This window comes from Camelus dromedarius, chromosome 4 (genome assembly GCF_036321535.1).
Source record: "Camelus dromedarius isolate mCamDro1 chromosome 4, mCamDro1.pat, whole genome shotgun sequence".
In the NCBI taxonomy this organism is placed as follows: Eukaryota; Metazoa; Chordata; class Mammalia; order Artiodactyla; family Camelidae; genus Camelus; species Camelus dromedarius.
Genome location: NC_087439.1, coordinates 29128123 through 29149897, shown reverse-complemented (window position 1 = coordinate 29149897; position 21775 = coordinate 29128123). Strand labels below are relative to the sequence as shown.

The 21775-nt window shown below is 44.4% G+C and overlaps 1 protein-coding gene across 1 annotated transcript in view; it reads right to left on the bottom strand.

Annotated features, from left to right (window-relative positions):
* Positions 1 to 21775, bottom strand: part of KIF5C (kinesin family member 5C) — a 147185-nt gene that overhangs the window by 43899 nt on the left and 81511 nt on the right. Inside the window, exons 11-12 of the mRNA XM_010974807.3 lie at positions 14955 to 15103; positions 4704 to 4879 (exon numbers count right to left, since the gene is read on the bottom strand). Of these exons, the coding sequence (XP_010973109.3) occupies positions 4704 to 4879; positions 14955 to 15103 (325 nt within the window). The remainder of the gene's footprint in view (positions 1 to 4703; positions 4880 to 14954; positions 15104 to 21775) is intronic.

The following is a 21775-nucleotide window of genomic DNA, read 5'->3' as shown; positions in this document are numbered from 1 at the left end:
ACTTCACCCACCTTTCACAGCAGATGAAACATCTGGATGTTCTGGGAAATACAGTCCCCTACACATTCAACTCAATTCCTGCTCATCCAGTGATGCAGGGCTTGGGAACCAAAAGGGACTTTGAAGCTATCCCTCCCAATTGAAAGATGTTAACAGTGAATTCCTAGTTCAAAGAATAAGGGAGTGAATTTCTAGCCACCTGTACTGTAATAGGTACATGTCCCAAATCTTGTCAAACACAGCAGTGACCGAGAACCCTGCCATGTGACAGGGAGGCAACCAGTTATTTCCACTTCAAACCTCTTACTTAGATTGGAAAAACATTTACTAGAGAATTAATCTTTGGCATTAGCAGACCTCCTTTTGATCAGCAGCTAATTTTCTTACCAGTCTGAGAAAAACCTCAGGAAAGCTGGGGTACAGAAATGTGAATGCTTCCTTTCCGGCCAGTCACCGAAGGGGTAAGTTACCTTCCCACCGGCACAGTCACTCTCCTCACTCTCCTCTTCTGTCACTAGGAGTCGCTGCCGCCCCTCGCTGCCCCGGGCAGGCATCGCCGCCTCTCCCCCAGACACGGTCCACCAGCGCGGCAAGGCAGCAGGCGGACAGCACCGAACGCGTAAGACTCAGTCTTTGTCCCAAAGATTTTCATGAATTCAAACGAAATTGTGCAGCACTGCCAGTGCAGAACGACATCTTAGCTTCATAAGCCCCTGTGACGACACTTCTAGGGTCTAAACCACAAGCAGCTTCGGATCCAGTTCAGTATTGCTGGGTCCCTCTTTGCACCAGGAGCTGCTCGGGGTTGTCCATCCGCAGCCCTTAAGAAACCCGCACTGCGCTTTCCGCTTTTTCCAGAGGTGAGGCGAGAGGTGCAGTTTTCCACGGGATATTCTCCTGCCTGTTTGGTTGTATCCGTGCGTACATTTAAATCAGATTAATTCAGTGTCACAACCTGATGCTTTCCACGGAGGAAGAAAACTAACACCGATATAACAGGGTCCTGTATCTCCTTTTCCTTTGTGTAGAATATTTTGGGGGGCTTATTTCTCTGCTCAGGGAGATTCCACTTCTACTGAGCTTTTTACATCAAGTCACCTATCTCATATATAAGAAAATTCAAATACCAGAATATCTTCTGAAAAGTGCTTGGAAATCCAGTATCCACGGACTAGATCTTAGCAGTGGGCCCCAGAGTGAGCAGGTGTCAGCATGTTCTGAGAGGCACATGAATGTATAGAATCAGACCGCACAACATACCTGACTCTGAAGTTTTGAAGTTTTTTACGATTTAAAATTCCTTAATGGTTCTAAAAACTACTCATGGCTCTCCTCCTCAAGTCAGACTTCTGGCAGGACAATTAGGAAAATTACACCAGAATGAAACCTCCAAAAAAAAAGGAACTTTCACCAATAGGAGACTATTTTGTCAGTCATATTTTCTCTTCTACTTTATAAAGTTAGAATGTCAGTTACTAGGAACAATTTTATGTTTATGTTCCTTGGCACATAAATATTAAACAACTTAACATAAAAGACTCAAAAAGTTTAACATTGGGGGGCTGCCATCTCACCCCCAGGGACATATCCGCAACGGCTACAAGTGCTATAAATCACGAGAGAAGCAAAATGTTAGTGCGAGCGCTTTGTTCTTACACTGTGTTCATTTCAAAGCCTGAAGATACAGGCTTGCTCCTGACAGGTGACAAGCTGGGATGCAGTGATTTTTGAGGTACCATGAGAAACCAAGGTCCCTCGCCAACCTGGGTAGGACGAAGAACCAGGATTGCATGACAAGCACATGAATCACTTATATCAGAGACATTCCCAAAACTACAAAACTACCCTTTCTTAAGGCTACTCCTCTAAGGAATTAGCATCGTCTACTGTGATTTTTTTTTTCAATTTTCAAAACTTTCAGAGTAAGATGCGAGGGGCAGTCTACATACATGCAAGAGCCTCTCTTAGAAAGTGCTGACACCTGCTTACTCTGGTGCCCACTGTTAAGATCTAGTCCATGGGTAACAGGTTTTCAAGCACTTTTCAGAAAATATTCTGGTATTTGAATTTTCTGATGCATGAAGTACAAGTGAGCTGCCAACAGGTCACTGGTCACCTTTAATGATAAAGGTGTTTTGGATGCAATGGTTATCAATGAAATGAGGTTCAACTTTTACTTCCACTTAATTCTGCTCCTCCCTCTCCGACACTACAGTAGCACTGGAGAGGTGACGGGGAATGAGAGAGACAGTGCCAGAGCCCACCTGCCTCTCTTGAACTCTGCATTCAGCCCACCTCTGCACCACCATCCCTCTGATACCTATCATGTGGCTTCTCTCTTAGGCAAACAGAAAGGGAGAAGACAGGAAAGAAAGACACTAATACTTACTGAGCATCTGCTATGTCCTAGAAATTTTTATTCTCCAATCAACCTTTTGAAGTAGCAGATCTGAGCTCCATGTTGCAAATGAGAAAAACATCTTCAGCAGGTGGTTCAAGAGTCCAGATCTCAGCATTGTTAAGTCACAGGTCTGACTCTAAAGTGCATGCTTTTCCATCCCACAGCACTGCCTTGGGAGAGCACCTGTCCTCAGACCCCCGGAGGGGCAGCACAGAGGGGCAGAGGGTCAGCTGGCAGGAGACTGTGTAGTCTTTCTCCCACCACATTCTAGACAGACTCATTAGGACTGACAAGTTCCTCATTTCAAGGGCTAAGGCCAAAATGGGATGAGCACTGAAATGGGAGTCAGAAGATGTGTAACTTCGTTGCAGCTCTGCCACCTACAGGCAATGGAAGTCACATAATCACCTGGGCTGATTTCTCATCTAGACCTAAATACTCTCAGTGCTATCACTAATAATCTATGAGGGTACCCTGTCCTAATTCATGCATTCTCAAAAGTACCAAACCACCTGCGTCACCAGAAGCATGAAATACCTTTTAGAACCTTTAAAAGGAGGACAACTGGTAAATAATCAGGCTGTCCTTGGGTAGAGTTACTAAGGTCAAACCGCTAGCTTTGGTGGTCCCCTAGGCTGAGGCTTTGGGCCTCAGTCCTCTCCCAGATCTCTCAGCATCATCCTGTACTGGACCACAAATGTTAACCTCAAAGTGTGTGCTTCACCGGGTTTTCAAGGCACATGCTCAAGGGAAACGACAAGACAGAAAACGCCCTAGAGTGGACGTCAGGAGGCAGAGGCTCCAGGGTCAGCTTTTCCAGCTACCAACTGAAACCAAGGCGTGGCATTTTGTACATTTCAGAAAGTGGACTGGAGACTCTAAAGCCTCCCAGATCAATGAAAACTCCCCACACTGCCAAGGGAAAAGATCCCTATCCCAATCACGGCAGGCATCTATTCGCAGAGAACAGAGTAGAATCAGGTTATCACCCTGCTTCCAGGATTCTTTGGGGATACTAAAAAGGAACCCATCAATTCTAAATGAGAAAAAAAAATACACTTAAACAATCGCATTTCTTTGGAGAGATCAAGAAATTGCCTACACTGTTCACATTAATTATTGGTCTCCTTTTTCTCTCACTTTGTTTGAGGCTTTGCATAAAATACCCGGGTAGAAATGGAAGGGTACCTAAAGAGTAATTCATGCAGCTCTCATGGGGTGAATCTCTTATTAAATATGTTACCAGAAGGGTAGGGCGACCCTGGTTTAATATTGTTGTTATAATGCCAACTCCCAGAGTCACAAGCAAAAAGAGAACTAGCGTCCTTAAGGCAACCAGTCACAGTTCCCTTGTAAAGGTGATACCAGACTCTGGGCTTTACTTAGAACGTAGAGGCCTGTAAGATTAATGATGATGTTAACATAACAAAGCTGTTTCATCCAAGCCAGAGGTGTCCCCAAGCACTCTGACCAGAACCACAGCAGGAAAAGATTAAATCAGACTAAAAATATCAGCAGCCTTGATGAAATGAACTGAAAGGACTTAGATATTCCAAGGGCAGTATGCCAAGATCACGTGAAACATCGATTTAATTTCCTTTGCCTCTGGGATTCCTAACCTGACCTTTACTGGGGATGAATGATCCAGTGTTCTCCAAGATCTTTTTTCCTTTATGCCAATTGGTACATTGACATGGTTGTTTGAGCTCCAAAAGTTTGCCATAAAATTGGACATCCCTAATCAGCATGTCCAAACCACTTCGTTCAAGAGTATGCCTCCGAAAACAGCTTTACTGATACTGGTAAGGTGGAAGCCATCAGACCACGTGCCACCACTACTGGTTCCTCATTCCAGGGCCTTAGAGCTACATGATTAAAATATACACCTGAGTTTTGGGAACCACTACTTTTGCCCCTACAGCTGGGACAATGCTGAAATATCCAAGAGGTGATGGATAGGCCCAAAGAAGAAAATAATTAAACAAAGATCATGCACCCTCCACCCCCTACTCTCATGCAGTGATAAGGCCCCATCCAATTTCCAGAAGTAAAGACTCTGTCTACCCAAGCCAACATTCCACTCTTCCAGCCCAATTTCCCTGCAACTTTCCATTCCACATGAATCCAGTTCCCCGAGTCTGCCCAGTGAAGAGCTGGGTAGATATTGGGAAGGCGGACATAAACATCAGTCTGCAGTCCACATCAGTTCCCTGGGACTTGAGCTGCTTCTGGCCAGTAGGGCTGGGATGTGCCACCATTAGTTTTTGCACCAGAGTGAGGACCATAATCTCTGGCTACAGACCTTATCATCCAGTTGCCGGTAGAGACTGGAGAGCTCCTCATCATACTTCTCCTTCTCCTCTGCAGAGATGCCGGCGACCACGGGGGCAATGTTGTCTAGGATGGGGGTGTTGTCACAGGGCTCCAGGGTCTTCTGGTCCTTCGCACTGATCTGTTCATCCTCGGGCACAGCTTCTCCTACAAGGCACAGCCAAGAGGAGTTGGGGATTGAAGAAATGCAGCATGCAGCCCTCCAGGAAGAGTTCCAAAAATAGTCACTCCCGTGAAAAAGACACAGAACACAATAGGAGCTGTTGTATAGAGTTAAAGAGTTTGTGTTCTTTCTCTTTGACAAAGAGAGGTCATAGTTCACTGACCAAAACTAGTCTAAGGAAGAAGAAGACTATGGAACACTCCCTCCCTTGTGATGTCTCACTTAAGGAAACTGGTTCCATCAACCACATGAGTGCTCAACGAATCCAACTTTGCAGTGATACCCAGAATTTTTTGCATACGCTTTTCTTTCATGGAGGAATATGCTGGGGCTTTACTTGAATCATATTCTCTCTAGTGAATGATTCAAAGGGAAATAGACCTCTGAGGCATCCTAATTACAATTAATTAGGTTACTGTTTTATGAATAGAAACAGCCAGATCAAGGAACAAATTCGCCATTGGTAATAGAACACTGTAGGGCCCAAATTCTCAGAATCTAAGAATCTCTGACTCGGAAGCAGGAAGTCAGGGTAGCCCTGGGCCCAGGAACTCTGACTGACGTTGTACAAACACATGTCCCACCACCACTCTCTCCCCCGGGAGGTAAGAATTAATTGGCTTGACTGGAGAGTTCAAATAGAATAATTTCTCATGATATCAGGTAGTCCCAGGAAAGAAAAGGCAGCCCATCCAGAATACCATGCAGATACCCTGTATGCCACTTCTCAGTCTGCAGAGGAGCATTTATCGGGGCCTTCGAAGGAAGCATTTCCAAATGTGACCAGGCTAACTGAGGGAAAAGGTGACGTTCTCATGCTGGCCAACAGCTATTCCCTAGTAAGGAAACCACCTTGCAAAGACAGACTGCATAAAAAGGAGAACCATGTGGCTCAACTGTGTATCTTAAATATCTTCTTGGAAAGCAAACCAAAACCAAACATACTTTTCCATCACAATGTTTACCATCAACTTCACACTCAGTTTGCTACAATCAGTGAGCATCTGCAACGTTCCAAGCCTCACCCAGTTCTCAGCCCATAAAATGCATTCTGTGGAAATACCCCAGGAAAACTGCCCTGAGCCAGAGGGAATTTCTCAAAAACAAAACAAAACAAAACAAAACAAAAAACAGAATTAGAACTGAGCTCCTAATCCACGGCTTCATAAATAGTATACATCACATCTCAAGGAACCCAACTGAACATCGTATGCATTTATCACAATACAAACAAAGCACTTTGTGATGGGTTAGCTTTGCTGCCTAAGATTCCATTATCTCATCTGATAATCACAAAATGGTACCGTAGGCCTCCACGTCAAATAAAATTAACACCCAATGATTTCACCTTGGTATCACGATTCTATTTGAAGTAGCAATTTGAAATATATGATTAGCTTACTGAATACAAAACTGAGCTGGCCTTTTTTTCTTCTAAAGCTCAACTAGACTGTACTGTTTCTAAGCTTTTTTCTGAAATTTTTGACCTGAAACAAAACCAGAATATTAGAGTAGCCTTTGAACTGAGCCTGAGCCAAATCAATATTTCATTCAGTTCCAATTCCTGGTTTAAAGCATCCATCAACAACCTTACTGTGCAGACTGGATTTCATCCAATTAAAAGATCTATATTCTCTACAGCCTAATGAGTCCATGGGCCATAAAAGCAGTATCGTGTTCTAGTTCCTAAGGATTACAGGGGGTGAGGGAGTGTTAAAACATTATATATATATATATATACACACACACACACACACACACACACACACATATATATGTATATGTATTTATAATTATATATGTAAATATCTTTTTCTAACCATAGAATGTATACTAAAAGTCCTCCTTCACCTCTACCTCCCAATTCTGTTCCTTCTTCAGAGAATTTTACTACTAACACTTGGTAAATGTCCTCCCCCAACTTGGATCATGACTATATCTATAATTTTTCAGTCCTACCTTCTGAAATTTGTGAACAAGGCAATCCAGTTGCAGTATGAATTTGATCCTCCAGCTTAAGTATGATGAAGATGAAATTCTTAACTGTACTAGACCAGAAACCAGCCAGAACATGGTCATGTTGTTCATAGGCCAACTCACTCCAAGTCTAGAGGTAAGATACAAAAACACCTGGAAGAGACATATTCCCTGTGTTCTTTGGTTCCAAATGGCCAGAGAGGTAGTGATATCGTGAGGCTGGAGTGAACTAAGGAGCTACCCAGTGAGTATTTCCATTCATCAGAGTGGGCAGGAGTCAGGGATGAACCCCACAACCCCGCAGTGGGTGACCTGCTCTAACCAAGTCACAGACTTGACTTCCCCCTAAAGCTGCCCTCTTCTTCCACTGAGAAATGACGGCATCACCAAGCATCAAGGTTGTCCCAGATTAGAGAGGTTTGACAAGCTAGCCAGGGCTGCCCTGAGGCACCCTGAACACCACCAGCAGATGCTGCATGAATACTTGTAGCGCCGTGGCGGGATGCTAAGCCACGCCGCACCTTCTACAGATCTAGTTAATCACAAGCCCATCTCCTGCTTAACTTCTTGGTTTGCTTTTCGTAAAGGCAAGGAAACAGCAATGCCTCTAACACAGCACTGTTCTAAACATTAATTAAAATAGTATATGAAAAAAGCACAAAAGGTATTATTGTTTAAAGTCCAACTCTTATTCCCTACGCTGCCTGACAAACTGTCAACTTTTCAGGTTTTGCAGGTAAATTACTATTTTTACTTACTCTGAGATTAGTGTGTCTGGGGTCTTCACAACAAGTCTGGTGGTTAGAGCTGTTTCCAACGTGAAACACGATATAGCTATGCAAGTGCCTTTTGGGTTTATTTTTATTATTATGAAAACAATATTTGAAGCCAGAGCAGAATTTCTGCTTTCCCTTGCACAAGTTTCAGAATCAAAGCATCAACGTGTCCCCCACAAAGCTACATCTGAACAACGAGCCTCTCCGAGTTTTTATTCTAAAGGTCAGGCAGGCAGGATTATTTTCTGCAGCAGCCGCTCTCAGGCCGAGAAGAACAAAGCGGCAACAAGCAGGAACAAAAGCGGCGGCGTCTGTGGGGGCGCACAGCTCCTGCCCGAAGAGGGGCCAGGAGCCCGTCTTCCCAAACACCGCTGCCCTTCAAAGGACGGAGAAAATGACTTCCAGAAGCGTCCCTGGTAACTACACCGTCCAGCTCGCAGACACGTCTGGGGACTGTAAATTCCCCGCACTGTGCAGACCTGACAGGAGGCAGTCCGTCTCCATGGCGATCTCACGGCGTTAATGGAGACTGCTCCCCGCACTGCAGTGGCCCGGGCCTCCGGAGAAGCCCCGCGAGGTGATTACGGAGTAACTGACTGTAACACGCAAGACCGCTGCAAGCAAACCTGGGAGAAATAAGGCCCTAGAATCTGGTGGCGGGAGGACAAGGACCACAAGCGAAGATTAGCATCTATTTTTATTTTTATTGTCCTTTGCGTGAAAAGCAGATTTCTCTGATTTGATCCCTTGAGGATTTATACCTTACTGTCCATAGGGAAAGAGCTTCTAATATTGTAAAGCATCTGATTTTCTAGAATGAAAGCTCCCCCACCCCCACCCCCACCCCCACCCCAAGAAACGTTTTCCTTCTTTAAATAAGCATTCTGGCATTTCCTATTGTCAGATGCAATTACCTTTAAGGACTATAAAGATTTGTGTGTACACAGGAGCGTTCACTTGGAGCATACCTATAAGGTTGGCAGAGCATTTTAATTATAAAATGAAACCCCCAGAGGGCATAAATAACATTTCCACAAAAAGTAGAAATCCATCAATTGCAATAAACAAGAATGACAGACTAATCAAAAATTCTTGTTAAGACTATTAATTAAAAATTCTAAAACGGGCTTTTTGGGGTTTGTTTTTTCCAAAAAAAGAAGGAAGGAAGACAACCATTAGACTGCCAGTAATTCATTAAAATTTCACACATGAAGTAGCAACAAGCTAGTTACCCTTTTCATAAGTTGAGTCCCTAAAGCCTCTGGAGAACAGAGAAAGGTAATTGCATTCTCTCGGAAACCCGAGGGCAAAGACTGGCTGGTCACTCACAGCTTCCGCCAGAAACCAGATCAGATCTGGCAAAGAAGGTGCTTTCTTTTAATACCAATTAAACAGGCCCAGTGGCAGACCTAATGGTAGGTAATTTCTATACCAAGGAAACAAAAAGGAAATCTTTACGCTGCCAGATGGGTAACAGCAGCTGGATACAAGATGTCATTATATAAATGGGAGGTTTGAAAAAAAAAAACACCCCTTTAAGGGATTATTTTGCACGCAAATAGCATCTTTCACCCTAGTTCCTCGAAATACTGTAAGAAGCTTAAGACATTCTCTAATCCCTTCTAGAATAATTTTCTAATAAACTGGTCACCCAGGCCTTTGCATCCTCTTTACATTCTTGGCTTCTGAAATAGGCCACACGATTCTCCTAGCGGCCAGAATTTCTATTAGTGCTTGGTTGTGCTCTCAAAAGAAGGAAGAGGGCCTCACAAATTAGATCTCTCAAACAAAATGCTAACCTCTGAGCTTCCACCGTAATCATGCATCCGAGAGGGGGCCCAGCATCTCTTACACATTTAATGCCAAAAGAGCAAACTGTGTTCCAACTATGGAGGCCACACAGTTCCACGGAGCCCGGATCAGACTCGAGGTTACAGATTTAGCTCGTCAGGGCACCAAGCCTGCTGGCCTGGCAGGTTTTAAATTTGGAGAACCGATCTGCTTTAGAGATGGCTGATTTTTCCATGCCTTCCCAGCCTGTGATGAAATAATTTCTTTGCCTGACTTCAGCAGGTGGGGTAAACCTCCATCCCCTCAGTTAATACTGTATTTAATTATGTGAGAGACGATGCAGATATGCCGTGTCATCAGGTTATTTTCATCCATTTCTGACCCCTGGGTTTTCAGGGCCTCTTTCTCTGACTTAAAACCCTTGTAAAGTTTTTTTTAAAGAACAAAATTCATAGAAGTATCAGAGAAGGGCACGTGTAAAGACCGACGGGGAACTAGAGACTCAGCCCCTCTAAGCATCATGCCCTGGGCCTTCAGCCCTCTTTGCCATCCTGCTGTCCACGGTCTTCCTGATGGACTGCTGGGGAGAAGGGCAGGGGAGAACTGGGAGCCGTAATTCACTCTGAATTCAACTACCTAAATCTACCCCCATTTAGAGGATGGTTTGAGTCCTTTCTATACTTACGATCAACAAGCAACCGAGCTGGGGGGAAAAAAAAAAGGTCCTATTTCTGCCCACTGCCCACTGCCTCTATCTGTCCCTAAACAAGCAGGCTGAACAAATTTCCATGAGGCGCAAGTTGCCAACAGAGCCTCCAGATTGGAAGAAAAATTGTCCGTCGACTTCAGCCCACAAGATGTCACTAGTAGCTTGTGGTGGCCAGGGGTTGTTTTCCAGCCACTCAACACCCATTGTTGTAACAGCACCCCGACTTCCCTGTGAGGAATTACCCCCTCTGGTGTGTGCAGTCTGGGTCAGACAACATCGGGGTGTCCTGTCCTTCTCCAGCCAAAGCACACCACCCAGTGCTGTGTCCCTGTCCCTCCCAGGCCTCTGAGTCTCCAACATACAAGGCAAGGACGGAAAACACGTTCAGAGGGGATTCACTGCAGGTGTGGCCCCTTGTGAGCCCGGTTCCTCTGCTGTTCTTCCCGTTCTGTGAGTCACTCATGGTCTTTCTTTTTTTTTAATTGAAGTATGGTTGATTTATGATGTTGTGTTAGTTTCAGGTGTACAGCAGAGTGATTCAGTTATACATACATATCTATCTATTCTTTTTCAGATTCTTTTCCATTATAGATTATTACAAGAGATTGAATATAGTTCCCTTTCTTGTCTTTTTGTTTATGAGGGGCAGGACCCTCACTGGCCCAGCGGGGAATAGAGCCAGGAGACTGGGTTTCCCCATCCTTTCTTTATAAAAACAAGGCATGGCCTCCCCTGAAGCCCCCGTGTACGGGCTCTGGGCCATGCTGCCTTCAACGGCAGCGGCAGAAATGAATTAAGGCTTGGTGTGGTATATGCCTGGTGAGTCACAGGCCATGCTCTGAGAATCAATGCTCTACTACGCCCAGAGGAGAAAGCCGCCACCTGAAGTAGCCCATGAAGCTCGGAGAGTACACGTGGGGGCGAGGGGAGGAGCCGGCCCATAGGCATGTAATAGGATAGTGTTTCCCGACTTCTGAATGACTTTGAGCAGGCAATGCTCTCTCCTATGGCGAGACATACTTCCTTCCATTTATTTACAGTAATAAATGGACTCGATTCCTGGACTCGATTTGCCGTTGAGACATCATATTATTTTACCTTCCCCATTCCTTTGTATTCCTACCTCATTCTCTATAACAGCAAGCAGGAAAAGGCACAAGCATGCACGCTTTTCTCTGCTACGCACCTCGGCTCCTGCTCTCCCACCACTGGAGCAGAGCAGACAGACTTTTAAATTATAAACACTGTGCGACGCCAAGCTGGGAATCTCTTTCCCAGGGGAAAGGGCGCAGAGCCGACAACACTCCTTTAATGCGTTCTGACCACAACGTGGAAATATCCACCCCCGGAAGTCACGGCGGTGAACTCAGCGGCTGCTTCCCACAAGCTTGGAACCAATGTGTATGTCAGCTTTCAAAAGAAAGTTGGAAATATCCTGCCCCTTGGATTTCAGTGGCAGGCATTGCCTCTTCTCTCTACTCCACCCTTCAAAACCCCGGCTCTCAAGCTGACACAGCCCAGCCGTGCCCTCACAACCACGAGGAATCAGGATGCAAGGGGCACCACGGAAGGACTTCCAGTCCCTTCTTTTCACGCCCATCTCCCTGGCTGAAACACAACCACGAGAGCTCATGCAGGCTGCACCCACAATGGAAAGAGAATGAACTTAGGAGTCAAGCGCCCTGCGGAGTCATCTTGGGCGAGTCTCCTGTCCTGCCTCAAGGGCTGCTGGAGGATTAAACGCCCAGCCTAGAACGGGACAGAAAGCCTCCTGGGTTTTGTTGTACGTGCCCATGCAGTTAATCCTTGAAACAGTCCTTCCCTCATACTGGTCAGAGGACCACTGCCCCACACCTCCACCTGCCTCGCTTCCTGCCTGAATGTTATACCACTTGAGTAGGTTCTCAACATTTGAAAAGTTTTGCTTCCTGGGGAAAAAAGAAATCACTTTTAAAATGTGAGTGTTAGCTTGCAAGGACAGCAGAGCTGCTAATCTCCCTCCTCCCCATCACTCAGCGATTACATGGCAATGGTGCAGCAGAGGGGTGGGGGAGGCGTCTCAAGACCCCTCCCGCTTCTCCTTCCCTATCCTCTCTCCACAGTCCACAGACGACCTCACCTCAGCCATGCCTCAGGTCCCTCCTAAAGATCCACCACTCACGTTTCTCTCTGCAGCTCAGGCAGCTCCTCTGAGCTCCAGACCCTCAGATCTAACTTCTTATCTGGCATTTTCAACTGGATGTTCCACCAGGCACCTCAAACTCCCCTCCTCACCCCGATCTCCAGTCTGGTTCTTCTCCAGAGTTACCTGTCTCAGTGAATGGCTCTGCCCTCCATCCAACTCAGTAAGTCAGAAAACTGGACACTCTCTCTCCCTATAGCCAACTCCTCAGCAACCCTGCTGCTTTCACCTCCTAAACACCAACCTGGTCCATCCACCTCTCTCCCTCTCCACTGCCCTGTCATTCAACGACTGTCATCTCCTCCCTGGAAGACCACCCCGGGTCCTAGACTCCCTCCCATGCCCTCCAGCTCATTCTTCAACACAACCAATGGATCTTCAAAAATGCAAATCTTATCACAGGGTCTGTAGCTTGACAACCTCAAATGGCTTCTCGCTGCTTCCAAGACAGTGATCAAAACCCTGAACAAGGACTGCACAGCCCCGCACAGGCCTGCTCACCGTCCTGGCCCATCTCAGGCCAGTGCTCCTTCACTCCTCAGGGCCATGGTAAACACGGCCCCCTCCATCCCACCCCCACTTCCCCCCTCCTCACCTCCTATTTCGCTCAGCTAACTGCCCTGTTTCTCTCAGCTCTTATTCCCCATGTCACTTACTGGGAGAAACCTTCGCTGACTTTCTGAGTCAAGCTCAGGGCCCCATGTTGCAAGAACTCTTAGCACTTATACTTGTGCTTCTTGGCATGCAGCACAGACTGTCATCGCACGTTTACTGATCGTGGCTGGAGTCCACGCCGCGTCAGCCTGGAAGTTCCCGGAGGACACAGACCACGCCTGACCGCTCACACCTTCACCTCCAGTGACGCATCAAACGTGTGTATACAAGAAACATTTCCAAAAGTCTGTCATATGCCAGGAGCCATAATTAGTTTTCCCAAATTATTATTACTTTTTTTTTTTAGTTTTTCCAAATTACGTAATTTAAGGATTTATGTAGGATCTCACCCTAGAGGGCATGGAAAACAGTAAATCTCTGAGGAGATCAGCAAGGTGGATGAAGTGAGACAAACAGTTAAAATGATGCCAAGGGAACAGTCCAAGAGCAGGGGGAGTGCCCAAGAGAGATGCTAGGCGTGGGCGTGGGTGAGGTCAACAGGGCAGTGGGCAGACCCCGGAGGACGGCTCATTGAGGGATGGAGAATTGGAGGGTTGCAGCTTGGCAAGGGATAGGAAAGAAAAGAAAAAAACAAGGTTAGTTGCCCACACCACAGTGTTTCTAAGGCCAGTCCCTCCTCCCTCTATTAAAAGGCTTTACTGAATGTTCCAGTTGCCCAGCAGAGAAGTGACCCAAGAGGATCCCAGAAATAGAACAAAATTTCATACGGCCGCTCCCGGCCTAGCCAAGCACCCCTCCCCACTCCCCTACTCCTGCCAAACTGCAAGGAATCAGCCACCAGCCGCAGGTGCTGAATTATTCAACGATTCTAGCAGCTTTCAAAACACGTGTGCAGCTAGAAAAATCTCCCCAAAAGAAAAGGATTGTGTTATTTAGGCTACCAGGTCATTTCTTGAACCTCTCTTGAATGCTAGTTTGCCACATAATTGTTTTTCAATTGAACAGTAGCTCACTGACACCCCGCCCTTCCTAACCAAAGCAGCGGCAAACAGAATCACAGGAGAAGCGGCTGCTAACTCTGCAGCTACAAGCAGGCAGGTTACCTCCCGATCCTGCACGGCAGTCCCCACGCTCCTACACTCACCCTAGACTGCGAGCTGATGCAGCACCTGAAATAAATCCCCAGCACAAGAGCAGAGAATCTGGAGGGCAACCTCCAGCTACCCACTAGCCCCCTACACACACACCAACCTGCCTGGTTTCAGTTTTTAAAAAAAAGACTGCTATCTTCCAACCTCCCCCACACAGCGAAAACCGCACAAGTGACCTGTCTGCACTTGGATCTAGAAACCCCTCTTCAGCGCCTCACCCACAGCCCACCCACCACTGCACGTCAGCTCTCTGAGGTATTTTCTCTGAGGAGAACAAACCAGCGAGAACGTTTCAGGGAAAGAGAAAAACGAGTCACGAAACAAGCCTTCAAGACTCCACTTTAGGACAGAGCTTCTCCAGGAATCCTCTATTTCTGGCTCTGAAGAAGCAAAGCATGAAGAGGAGTTGGGCCCAAAAATGCAAATATTTGCCAGAGGTGACTTTCAAGCCCCAATCAATGATAAAACTCACAAAGCAGAGCATGACATTTTTCATTTAATCAAAAGCAGTCGGAGTCCCCAACGTCTCGGCACTGCCCTCTGAACCTCAAACATGGCTAGCAGAGAAGGAGTTACAGTCACAGAGAGGGGGCATTTCACCGGAAATAGATTAAGGCGACCTCGCCAAGTCACCTGCCCACACTAAGAGTGTGTGTCAGCCAAGTGATGGGCCGGGGGCGGGGATGGTCGGTTGCTAGGGAATAAGAAAACACCTGCGTGTGCACACAGGCTGCTGCAAGGCAGGACCAAGCTCCGCCATCATCCATCCCCTCTTTCCCAGGTGTCCCAGGATGCCAACAGTTGCAGGAAAGAGAAAGCACACACTCATGCCTCACTCTGCCTCTCATTCTTCCTCACCGTTTCTCCATCTGTTTAGCTCCATCTCCAGATGCTGGATAACATTCTTTAAAGTCTTGTTTTTCTCTTTCTCTTTTTCATATTTCTTCTTCCATTCTTCTGCTGTCAGTTCCAGGTTCACGGAGACTGTATTCTTGATGGTCTTAGCCCTGGGGTTAAAAACATCAGGGAAAAATTCTAAGCATCGCTACCAGCATTGGCTAAATCATGAACACAATGAAGCCTCAAATTCCTTTCATGTCAACAGACTGGGACTTGGAGAGCAGGAGGGAGGCAGGCACCTTTCCCTACCACCCTCCTCGCTGCATTAATGGCACCACTACTCCCAAGGCTCCAAACTCACCTTTTCCCTTTTTTTCCCCCTTTACCTCCTGCCAGACTCTAGATCCAATGGATTTTCATTCAGATTATCTGCCGGGGTCAACTCTCTCTCTCTCCCCTCTGCCACTATTTATTCCCTCTGTTCTCACACTAACTTATGGTTATAGCCTTTTCCAAACATTCAGCATCCTCCTTTAAGCACCTTGCATACCTTTGCCAGATTCATCTGCCCAAGTAGAGCCTCCTTTCAACTCAGTTAACATCTATGAAACCCTGGGGATATACCAAGACAAGCAAGACAAGGTATCTGGCCTTACAGCTTACAGTTTCTTATACCAATAAATATACAGACTAAAACAATCAGCTGTGTCTCTTTCTCACATCTGATACCTAGAATCATCCCTAACGTGTTGAACACATGTCAACATGCCTCCTGGGACAGGCGGGCCGCTTTACAGAGTCTGGCTGGCCAGGCGAAACCATGGCTCCCTGCTGAGCACATCCCTGCCCCTCCCCACCGCCCCCACCCCCCAGCAATCGTCACCAAGTAGGAGTGGAGGGCCCATTGTTCTCATATCATCCTATTTTTCACGAAAAGTCAGAAACTGAGATTATTATTTGTATCCCCCAGTTTAAAACGTATTTTCAAAGCGCTGTGTAGGACAAACAAACATATCTAATGACCATTATTTTGCTATCTGTGACATAAGAGAGTGACCTCCTCAGGGCGTATGGCCTGGGGGATGTATGATGCCACAGCGGATATTCTGACAGTAACTCAAGGGAGCAACTGGTGAGGGCTCAGGCAGTGGCATCTCTAGCTGGGACTAAAGACAACAGACACAATTCACCTACTTACACATAGAAATGTGTATAAGCAGACTTGTCCAATTAAAAAGTAAACTGCCGATGGCAGAATTCCACTTATTACTTATTTTTTAAGAAGTAAAAGCTTCATTAAAAAACATGTGATATGCTGCTTTATTTGCTATTGACTTTTTCATTTTAAACTCCCACCCCTTCTGGTCCTGTCATATTTGCCAGCACTATCTGATGTGTGACTCGGGTTAATTACTGTTGTCATGGAATGACATTTTGGACACAATTTCTATTTCAGTGAAAGAAACTCAGCAGCCCTCACCAGTGCTGCAGATGTCATTCTAAAAATTAATTCCTAAAGCAGACAACTAAATAACTTAACTGTCAACAGAGGAGTTAATGATTTCAATGTAAGACGCCACTTAAGAATTAGTATAATTCTCCCTCGCTCACTGTAGCTTACAGCTGCTGTCCCCAGAAGTGCTTCAACTCTAATTTTTCAAACAGCAGCAATTTTATCGCTACGTTAAAGTCTGTGCCAATCTGACACTCTCACCTCGCCTTCTAACATCCTCTGGCAGCGCCGTGGGTGTTTCTCAGATGAGCACAAACACCGCGGCACCCCTTAGCAACTTGGTTAAGTCAGACAGGGAAAAACAACCTATGGCTGAAATGCCTGTGGATGTTTAAGGGGATACTTTGAGGCTACCTGTCTTACTTTTTTTACATCCTAAAGAGTCTCCTGATGATTTCCAATGATACCAGAAAGAGAAGGGTAGAGCCTTCATGCTGCCCTCAGGCAGGTTTGGCCAGAAGTCCAATTTTGTGAGCAGCCCTGGCAAAGTTATCCCTGGTATAACTGATCTTCATTTTCAAAGTTCTCTTTCTTCCACTTCTGTAGTAATCAGAGTCCTGGCAGGAAATAGTCAATTGAAATTGGGAAGCATTTAATAAAGGTATGAGGAGGAGGATTGGAAATAACGGGGATAATATGTACCCCACATTAGTGATGGGGAAGTCATCACCACCCTTAGGCTGAAGGGGGCCCAGAGGTAGGAGCTGTAAGGAGCTTGCCCACACTCACAGATACAGAGAACAAGCTCGCAGTGACCAGCGGGGAGGGGGAAGAGGGGAGGGGCAAGACAGGGCTAGGGGATTAAGAGGTACAAACTATCAGGTATAAAATAAGCTACAAGGATACATTGTACAACATGGGGAATAGAGCCAATATTTGATAATAACTATAAATGGAGTATAACCTTTAACAATTATGAATCACTATATTGTACATTTGTCACATATAATGTTGTACATCAACCATACTTCAACAAAAAACAAAATTAAAAAAAATTTTTAAACCCTTAAAAAAGAAAAAAAAAAAAAAAAAAAAAAAGGCTGCCCAGTGGGAGCTGTAATAGCCTTTAGTCTAGAAACAGAACCAATCCAAAGTGACCCTGCAGGGAAGGAGCCAAGAAATTAATACCCTGACCTCCCTCTCCTCTGTCCTTCTGACTATCTGCCCAAGTTCCTTCCTCACTGGCAGAACCTAACTGGACGACAGAGGCAATGGAGCCCATTGTCGCTGTCCAAACTGGTCACTGTCCCAGGGCACAGAACAGAGCAGAGGTACGGAAACAATTCAGAGAAGCAGATGGAAGATTTACAACCCAGCTCCCATTTGGAACTGAGAACAATGGTGGTAAACCATGTGTCCTACCAGTGCCCTGGATAGACTTCACTCAGTCCCCAGTGAAGCAGAGCATCATGCCTCTCCATCCACTAAAGGTAGAATATGAAGAAGTCAGCTAACTGATTGGGAAAGATGTTAATTCTCCCAAAAGTGTTCTACAGATTTAAAATAACCTGAAATAAAATCCCAGGAGGTTTGCATGTGCATATAAAAATTGACAACCTGATTCTAAGATTTATAAAAGATATAACAAAAGCCTAGAATAGCAAATACAGTTTTGAAGAACAAAGCTAGTGGATGGAATATCAACACTTATTATAAAGCCACAGTAATTAAAACTGATTAAATCGTCTAGAAAGTGTAGAATAGAAACAGAATAAATTCTCCAGAAACAGACACTTGGGTACATAGCCATCTGATTTACAACAGCACAATGGGAAAGGATGGTCCTTTAAATACATGGCGTTGGTGGGGAGATGATCTTTATCCACTCCCCCAATAACATATTAAAAAATTCTATTCCAGATGAATCATATGCATAAATGTGCCACAACTTCTATTATATATGGTGTGCGCACACACACACACACACACACACACACACACACACACACACACACAATGGAATACTAGTCAGCCATAAAAAAGAACAAAATGCCATTTGCTGCAACATGAATGGACCTGGAGACTGGCATTCTCAGTGAAGTAAGCCATAAAGAGAAAGAAAAATTCCATATGATATCACTTATATGTGGAACTTTAAAAAAAGAGACAAAATGAACTTATTTACAAAACAGAAACAGACTCACAGACATAGAAAATAAACTTATGGTTACTGGGCTGGGTCAGGGGAAGGGGATGGGAAGGGATAAATTGGGAATTTGAGATTTGCAGATACTAACTAGTATATATAAAATAGATAAATAACAAGTTTCTACTGTATAGCACAGAGAGCTATATTCAATATCTTGTAGTAACATATAATAAAAAGATTATGAAAATGAATATATGTATGCTCACGTATGACTGAAACATTATGTTGTACACCAGAAATTAACACAACATGGTAAACTGACTATACTTCAATTAATAAAAAAAATAGTTACCATAAAAAAAAACACATAAATATGAAAGGTAAGACAATAAACTCTCTAGGAGAAAACAGGAAAATATCTTCAAGATCTCAAGTTGGCAAAGATGAAAGATTTCTTAACTAGGACAGAGAAAAAAGATAGTTAACTTCATTAAAATTAATTACCCTCTTTTCATTAAAACTCACCATCAAAAGAATTTAAACATAAGCTACAAAGTGGGAGAAGATACAAACAAACCATATATCTAACAAAAGGACTTACCCAGAATAACCCCTATAAACAAATCAATAAGAAAAAAGCCGACCAAAACCAAAAACAAAACAAACAAACAAAAACTGGGCAAATATTTGCATAGGAACTTCACAAAAGTAGTGCCAATAAATATCACCCAGAAAGGGTGCCTAATATCCTTGGCCACTGGGGAAATGAGAAATAAAACAATAAGACACCTTTACACACCCAACAGAATGGCTAAGAAATTTTAAACTGATAATACCAAGTGTTGGTGAGGACATGCAGTGACTATACCCCTCAACTGCTCCCAGAGGGAAGGTAAACCAGTCTAATTATTTTGGAAAACTACCTATTAAAACTAAATATCTCATAACGTTATGAGCTAGCAATCCCACTCATAGGTAAATAACCAACAGAAATGAGGACATATGTTCACTTAAACACATGACAACCAATGTCATAGCAACTTCATTTATAACAGCCCCAGGATGAGCACAATCCAAGTAGCCAACAACAGTAATGGCTACATACCTTTTATATTCAGATAACAAAATCCTATATATAAGAAGAATAAACTGCTCCTACATCTAAAAATGGAGTGAACTTCAAAGATACAATGTTGCATAAAAGAAGGCAGATACAAAGCAATACTGTATGTTTTTATTTGTATGAAGTTCAAAGACAGGCAATATGTTGACAGAAGTCAGGATGACACTTACCCTTCAGAGATGGGGACTGACTTCCAGGGTACAAAAGAGAGGTTTTCAAGAGGCTGGGTGGTGGTACATGTGTATATACATTTGTCAGAATTTTATTGAGTTGCCCACTTAAATTTATTTTATTCTATGTATGTTATATTCAACAAAAATAAGAAGAAAAAATGATGTAGAAAGAAATCAAGTCAGATACAAGAACTTCTAGATTGTGGAATAAACAAGTTACTAACAGAGCTACTGAACTTCTGTGCCTGGAGGTGTTTTTTTTTTCAGTAGAACAAATAATCTCCTATCTAGGATGTTGAAATCAACCTTGCAAAGTGGAATAAAGAGTGTCTCATTCCCACAAGAGATCCAGAATAAAAGGATGTTGAATATCTACAATCTCTTTTGCTTTTTACCACAAACTTTAGGAAAATGTACAGACTAAAAGAGCCTAATGATTAGGTTCTATCTAATTTTGCCACTCACAACTCCCTTTCCTCCCGTGTCAGTGTTTAGCAGGTTGCCATCAGTGGGTTAGCCAGTGGTCTGCTGGCTTTTCCCTTGCCCACTACAGAGCATGTCCAAGTGTCTTCCAGCTCTCATAGCCCTTACTCTTCCGTCTTGGCACTTTCTGCATACTTGCTAGCTGTCAATCACACTAAGCAGCATTACATTTGGACTTTGTTCAAACACAGTGAATCAACACGGATCCTGGAAACTCAGGATTGCACGTGGACATAATGCCGGGACCCATGAGCACACATGCACACACATGTGCACTTACTGCTTAGCCTGGCTTCCAAAAGAATTTCAGGTAGCTTACAAGGAAACATAAAATTGATAGAATTGTAGACCTTAAGAGCTGCTCTTAAGGCAGGTTTTATCATTTTGTCTAGCTGAAGCTACATAGATAGCAATAGAGATACCATCCCGCTGTACAGTTTTGGGACATTATCTCCTTGATATAGGAAAACAAACCAATAATGCACGGGAGCCTTACTGTAGCCATGAACCTACTGCTCACTCATCATCTTTATGGGTCAGTCTCACTGTGATAACATTGCATTAATCCAGCGTGACCTCATCACTCACAAAGGAACGCAAAAGTATCTCGAGGCTTCATTTCCAAAGATCCTCTGTTTGGCTTTTCAAACCAGAGCCACTAAGCTGTATACAGAATTAAATGCCTGTTCCACAGACTAAAACCATAGCAGACACTGAGCAAAATCCTAACCAAAGGCTGGTTAAGGGAAGAACTTTAATTAATATCAGGTTTATAGCTTAATATCAAGACCTACTTAGCACAAATGAGCCCAGTCTTGAAGGTACAGTGATCAGGTATCTGTTCTGCAGTTCTTCTTTGCCTCAGCTTGCTTTAGACAGTTCAGCACCACTTAAATAATACATGATCTAGGCTTGGGTCAGATATATCTCTTCTCCCCACAGGGAGGGAAGTAGGACCCAGTTTTTAAAAGATCTCAAGGCTAACGAATGTTAACCACCTTTGGAGAAGGCAGACCAAGCTCAGCAGACAAAGAGCAGAGGCCACAGTACATCGTCCACACAGATCCCCACACAAAGAAAGGTAAGTCAGAAAAGGATTCTACTAACATATTCCACTGGGATGGAAGGAGGAAGATTCTGCTTCCCTGTCCTCATGTGTTCTGTTATGTCCTCCCAGCACCTCTCAGTCCCTCTGTCACTGAACTTGCAGTTTACGTGTTCAGAAGCACGTGCCCAGACTTCCAAGTCTGCTGATCAGGTCCATTTCCACCACCTGTGCTAAGCCCCCAAAGTGACAACACTCTGATTTAACACCTGAATCAAACCCCTGCTGAAGAGGAGGAGTCCTAGCACGACCGGTTCACAACACTGTGTCCTCAATAAATCCCATTCCCATGTATGTCCTCAATAATTGCCTATACGCAAACTTTCCGGCCATAATCAATCCTAAATGATACA